Raw genomic sequence first — 6,768 nt, 5'->3', positions numbered from 1 at the left:
GACGAAAAAAAAAAAAAAGAATGGAAGGAGAAAATGTATGGAACATATCGAGGAACGTTAATTGTCTATTAGCCTGATTAGCGACGATGCACCACCAGCCATATTTTTGCGACGTGAGAGACACGTAAATAACAATTTTAGGGGGCGCTGTTGCTCGCATTTTTCTCATTGTTCGAAGGTAATAAGATAACCGCAAATCGTATAAACTATTTTAAACCGAATGATCGAATTATTTGCAGAGAGGCGCACCTCTCATCGATTTCTTCGATAGGACAATTATCGAGACGGTTTCGTGGCGAGGAAGTGATTAGATAAATATTTTTTTCAACGGGACGTATCGAATTATTTACTTAAACGAAGGAAAACGCAATTCTTTTTTCTTGTGCGCGGCTCTGATTGAAAAATATCGAATGCACGAAAGGTGAATAGGTGTTTTTTTCTTCTTGGTTTATTTAAAAAGAAAAATTGTTCGTGCCACCGATATTTATATTCTTCTCTTCGTAGAAATTTCAATTTTGTCATCAAGAGATTATGATCCGAGAAGAAGTAGCGTGCGAAAAATTTTCTAAAATGTGATTAACGTGTTTTAATTATTATCTGTTTCTTTTTTGTATTTATCACCTTTAAACTGTCATATATCACGTGTAAAATCTATAATAAAACGTGTATTCGATGTGTATAAATAATATAATAATATAAATAATATAAATAAAGTATTTATACTGTATGATATACTTATGCGACGAAAAAATAAATAAAATATGTATATACGACGTATACAAATTTAAAAATATATTTAAAATATACATGGAATTTGTGTGTGAACATTGTGTGTAGGAACATAATTTTGTTCGTGAGTTAGACAAGGAAAGAGAATTAAACAATTTTTCGTGTCTGTGGCGCCATCTCGCGTTTGGATCGTGGAAGCTTCGACTTGTTACTAGTATAACAGAATATGCATGGAGGTATTCGTGACGTCACAGAGAAAGAGGGCAGCACTGTGCGAGAAAGGTAGAAAAGGCGCCATTATATCCCGACTACATTCGAAAAAGTTATGTTGAAAATTAATTAATAACTAATTTTTTACTAAAAATTTATGCACTTTTAAACTTGCATCTTCAAGTTAGAAGCTTAAACAAATTTCACGTATCGATTTTAATCGGAAATTCTTCTCAATTAATGATTTATTAATGATTATCATAGAGAGTGTCTCGTATATGAATCTTCATTTCGAGATCGAGTGAACGAATGATCGATTTATTCTCTCGAACAACGAAGAAATTACCAGTAAAGATTATTCGTGAAAGTAAAGGAAGAAACAAGCTTTCAAATGTATATATTCATATTTATAAATAAATTCTATAATAATAATAATAAATTACGAATAATGTATTGCGTATCAATGGCGTCAATCCGCATACCACGCATCAATTATTAATAAATAATTAATTGAAAGGAATTTATTGTTAAAATTGACACGAGAAATTTGTTCGAGGTTCTATCTTTAAGATTCGAGCTTAAAAGTGCATAAATTTTTACTAAAAAATTAATAATTAACAAATTTTCAATGTTATATTTTGGAAATGGTGGGAGGTATTAGGAACCACATAACCAAAAAAAGTGGCATGTCTTCTTTATCCTTCTCGCACAGTGTTGCTCTCCTTCTCTGTGACGTCACGAATACCTCCATGCATATTCTGTTATGCTAGTAACAAGTCGAAGCTTCCGAAATCCAAACGCGAGATGGCGCTGATTAAAACTTTAATTTTATCGATCTATCTTTTTCGACTAACTTATCGACGAAAATATACTTCGTGAATATAGAAGAAAAAGAAGAAACGAATTCTTTGACAGTAGCAATTTTGTAACTTTGTAACTGAGAAATATTTGAAGAGTCATCGTAAAAATATCTATACGAAATTTTATACGAAAATATATTATTTTCCATCGACACATAAAAATAATAATATTCGAATTTCACAAAAATTTCAACTCAATTGCTCGAATTGCAAAATCTTATACTTGTAGTTTCATTTATAGGTTATACATAATTTATAAGCATAAATGTTTAATACTATTTCAGTCGGCTTTTTAACAAAATTTCATTGAAATACTATTCATTTTCGATTTATATTTCTTCAACTTCTTTTCATTCGACTGATATCCGTTTTCAAAATTTTTCATCAAGTTTCTCGTATTTTTAGTTATAAATAGATAGATAGAAGTCGCAGTTCGAGTGAAATCGTATTGTAAATACTCTAAATTTTCATTAGACAGGATCATTAATCGTGGTCATTTTGTTCGGTGTGTATATGTGCATGTGTGGCAAAATATACATGTAAACTTCGTTCTTTCGTAAAATCAGTTATAGAAAAGAAAACAAAATAAAGAAAGAGAAAGATAAGAACAGGAGACGTCGCGGCGCCTATCTAGCATGCGAACGACGCCGTCTAGCTCAATTTTGAATTTAACAATTACCATGAGATCTGGCTCAGAATTTTTTCACTCAACTTTTTAAAGTATCCTCAAATAACCTAAAAAATTTGTACGATCGATGCATTCTATATCGTACATACATCAAAATCAAAATATATATAATTGAAAAGAAGAGAAATATTTTTAAGCTAAGATGAAACTAATTTTCGCAGATAAAAAAAGTTAAGTGCTAATCCACCAAGTTGAACTTGACATACTTTCGAAATATGGCATCCAATGCAATGGCATTAAGACCCAAAGTGAGTTAAGTGGCTACAGTTTAACTAATTGGAAAACTTTAGGTTAAAAATAAATTCTATTTTATATGTATATATATATATTCATACAAAATTGTATTCGTAATTCCACAAGGAATCTTCGGTGCGCAGTAATGAAAGCATAGGTTGGTGAGAAGTGTTAGAGCGTCAGGATGTTCGGCGCCACATTGCCGCGACCCAAATAGTAATAATACCGTCGGCGAAGCTTCTGTCGATGGAGACGCTGTTGCGAGTGATGGAGGACGAGGAAGAATGACCGTACACCACCTACATTTGCCTCAATCTTGGACTCTGCGTATATTATTATTCGAGAAAATTTTTACGAGTCCTTTGGATCGGCCACGTTCCTCTTATGGCCCTCGTTTAGATTATTCTCGCCTGTCTTGTGGTTACACAACGCGTATATCTATGCGTACGTATAATAGAATAGCTTATGAAATTTATTCAGTAATGTTATTTTACAGGGAAACTTCACTTGGTTTTTAATATTCAATTAACGAAAAAATCAAGTTATTTTTTTTCACAATTTCAACCGAAAACTTTTTTTATCACAATAGAGCAATACATTCTGGACATTTTTTTTTCATTAAAATTTTGTTTTATTGGAAATTGAAAAATTACATTTAAAAGATTTCATTGATTTCGTATCCTTAAAATAACGATATCTCGATGAAAAAGAAATTGCTCTAATTTTCGAATTAAAAAATTATTAATATGAACAAAAAAATAGTGAATCACTGTATATGAAAAAAAAAAAATTTTTGACTCGCTTTCGTAACGAGAGATACATATTCCTGTTTTTCAGAAAAATTTCAAGGAAGACCATTAAGGGAAAGAGAAAGAAACTTTTCTCGTGTTGATAAATCAAGTTACGACACCCACGTAATACTGGTTGGGAAAAATTCGAGCAAGCAGATATAATAATAAGAACGTTGTGGGTGGAAAGTCGATTGTTACTGTAATTTTGTTGTATATTGTTGGTGTGAATAACCAGCCAATTTGTTTATATTACCGTTTCGTGTTCAGACGAAATCGATTTTCCACGAAAACGAAACGAACGAGACTTTACAACCAATATGGATTTTTCGAATTAACAAAAAATGTGTAGATAATTGTATGTAAGTAATTATTTGAAAAATTATTTATATCGAGATCAAAATGTGTTAATCAATGGTTAATTTTATAGATTATCAAGTGATTACATACGATGAAACTCGTCAATATTTTTCCCATGATTAGAATGATTGCATGAAGATAATTGTATCAATTACGTGCAATTTTGTCGGCAGAGTTTAAATCCAAAATGGCGATTAGTTGTTTGGCTATCGAGGAATCCGCTTTCACAGATAAACGCCGAATTAATTCACTGCTCTCTGTTTTCATACGATAGATATTATTCGCTCGTATCCTTTTATTGTAATATGAATTGGCCGATTGCCAAAAACGATTTTATTACTTTTATGTTCGGTGAAAAATTGATGGAATATTTCATTTAGGTATGAAAATAAAAATTTACTCGAATAAGTAATAGTTGCAGTTTTCACGAATAATTTATCATTTTTGATGAACAAGTACGGTTTTACAAACGAAATTTCAAAAGAAACGAGTTGAAAATAATAAAATTTCTTTATTCAGACAAGTTGTAAGAAAATCACAATGGCACTTTCCCTTTTTCTTTTTAATTTAAACAACATTCTTCTCTCATGCTCTCGCTATATATATATATATATTTTTTTACATACATTTTACATATTTTTTCATATGTATAACATACATTCTATTTCTATTTCTATTATTTTGTTACACAAACAATCGTTCAGACTTATTAAATTTATATCGTAAATGTATCAACAACTGTGTGTCGCTTTTTTTTTTTATATTCTATTCGTAAGTAAAATTATTGCGAGAATGTCTTGATAAAGGAATGTCGTCATGATAATCAATTAAATGTCTCCAGCCTATTTTCAACGATGCATTTGTGTCAGGTAGGATTTCCAACGAGAAAGATAATTATTTGACACAAAATGTACAAAAAAATAATAGTTTTCGATGAGAATCTCGTCGATCGATTACATCCTGCACTCTTACACTCGCATACATATTGATAACTATCACGTGGATAACGACCTCTGTAACATTCTTTGTCACTGTTCCACCATTTTGCGCATTCACGTATTACTATATATTCTCGAGAATTCATAAAATAATCTAAAAATTAATTACGTAATTAATTCATTAATTTTAAATATAAATATGTGATAAATTTGAAAAGGAAAAAAAAATTTGTCAACTTACATATGTACACAGCTTTACGACAAAATGGTTGTGACGCAGGACATGGCTTCAAATATCTTATATCTACCGTATTGATAGTACAATCTTTATCCTTTTTACTATTACATTGATAACATTTAATAGCTTTCGATTCTCCTTATATATATTAAAAAAAATCAGATATATAAAAACAATACATCACGTTATATAGTATTATTAAGGTATAATTTATTTTGAGTAAACAATTTTTTCTTCGTTGTTGTTTCTTATTGATATTTGTAAAACAGAATATAACAAAATTTATATAAAGATATAAAACTTGTCTCAATAACATAAATCGACACATATGTATTTTTGTATGCTAAATAATCATACTATATCTCTAATCTAATCTTAATTTGTATAATGATACATTTAATGATTTTACATTTAATTTGTATAATGATACGTTTAATTTTCGAATTCTTGTTTTCATTTATCAACATCTAATATACGCTTCAATTTATTTATAGTTGATAAAGTTATATTCTGTTTTATCTCTAGTTAATAAGTATGATACCTTTTTTTAAATTTACCTCTTTGAAATACAAATAAAAGTATTAATACTTGTAATGCATTTACATTCACTCGCATTTTTAATTTTTCTTGCTTTTCTATTCGGAGTTTCGTATTAATTTTTATTGAATGTATCTTAATATTATCTTCTCTTTAATTATCGATATATATATAGAGAGAGAGTGAATATATATAGAAAGAGAGAAAAAAGAGAGCTAAGAAAAATAAAAAGTAAATATTATCATTAAATGTAATAACGTAATAAATGTAATAGTGCTTGAGAGGTTATACGTTCATACCTTGATGAATTCACCGATATGAAAAATTTGTTTCCTATATATTTCATTCATGTACTGAAATTCTCTAGACGATTTTTTTATCCATTAATCTATTTAGCAACAAATATTACACAAGGTGAAAAACAATCAGGACAGAATAGAAACAATTCAATTTAACAATTTTTTACTGATTTCGACGTAGAAATTTATTCGATATTTTTTGGACATAAACACTACGAAATCGATGTATGAATAGTCATTTTTGTAACGTAACAAATAATTTGTTTCTAAATTTGTGTCATTTCATTCTAAAACAGTGTTACCACTTTAGAAATTCACGATTCAAGAATTTATATAGTGATAAAAATAATTTTAGATTTTTTCATCACTGTATATATTCGATACAATAATAAACAATAAACAATAATTATTCGTCGTAATTTATTTTCAATGCAGAAATAGTTATTATTTTTAAAAATTAAATTATCCGCGTAAAAATTTCACGTTCATTAAGATATCACAATTCTCCTTGCACTTATATCTACACAGTGTGCTTCACGTAATACAATTTATATGCTCATCGGTTTACCTGAAAAGTGTAATTACATATTACAATACAATATTCTTTTTTGAAGTATAACTATACTTATATATATTTAGATATAATAGATTTATCGATTCATTTTCTATAAAAATATTTCTAGCTTTATTTCGATATTATATCTATTCTTTTTAAATTATTATTACATGAATTTCAAAAATAATTTGGAAAAAAGATATAATTAAAAAAGAAACAGTTCGTTGTATCTTTAACGTGAAAATAATTCCAGGATGCTTATCACTCGGAACATAATCATCGCAAGTGTCAGGGACTCACTGTGTTAAATAAGTTAAATGGTATAATTCAA

The 6,768-nt window shown here is 28.8% G+C and overlaps 1 protein-coding gene and 2 long non-coding RNA genes across 3 annotated transcripts; 2 read left to right on the top strand and 1 right to left on the bottom strand.

Annotated features, from left to right (window-relative positions):
- The first annotated feature begins 1,588 nt into the window (after positions 1-1,588).
- On the top strand, positions 1,589-3,683 carry LOC116185762. Its single transcript, XR_004150670.1, has 3 exons — positions 1,589-2,735; positions 2,848-3,165; positions 3,559-3,683. It is a non-coding gene; the product is annotated as an uncharacterized LOC116185762 (long non-coding RNA).
- Positions 3,684-3,781: 98 nt separating this feature from the next.
- Positions 3,782-4,356, top strand: LOC116185763. Its single transcript, XR_004150671.1, has 2 exons — positions 3,782-3,871; positions 3,940-4,356. It is a non-coding gene; the product is annotated as an uncharacterized LOC116185763 (long non-coding RNA).
- Positions 4,357-4,618: 262 nt separating this feature from the next.
- Positions 4,619-6,200, bottom strand: LOC102673294. Its single transcript, XM_006616759.2, has 4 exons — positions 5,882-6,200; positions 5,603-5,797; positions 5,049-5,183; positions 4,619-4,961 (listed from the first exon to the last, which is right to left on the bottom strand). Exons 2-4 carry the CDS (start codon positions 5,658-5,660, stop codon positions 4,735-4,737), a joined length of 420 nt encoding a protein of 139 aa, XP_006616822.1. The 5' UTR covers positions 5,661-5,797; positions 5,882-6,200; the 3' UTR covers positions 4,619-4,734.
- Positions 6,201-6,768: the final 568 nt, after the last annotated feature.

Source organism: Apis dorsata, unplaced genomic scaffold (assembly GCF_000469605.1).
Source record: "Apis dorsata unplaced genomic scaffold, Apis dorsata 1.3 scaffold_270, whole genome shotgun sequence".
Lineage (NCBI taxonomy): Eukaryota > Metazoa > Arthropoda > Insecta > Hymenoptera > Apidae > Apis > Apis dorsata.
This window is presented reverse-complemented; position numbering and strand designations above follow the sequence as displayed.

Coding starts and splice junctions, on each gene's coding strand:
- LOC102673294 (XM_006616759.2), bottom strand. CDS start 5,660: ATGCGAGTGAATGTAAATGCATTACAAGTATTAATACTTTTATTTGTA. Junction 5,184..5,602: donor TTTATTTGTATTTCAAAGAG/GTAAATTTAAAA, acceptor AATATATATAAG/GAGAATCGAAAGCTATTAAA. Junction 4,962..5,048: donor TCGTAAAGCTGTGTACATAT/GTAAGTTGACAA, acceptor ATTAATTTTTAG/ATTATTTTATGAATTCTCGA.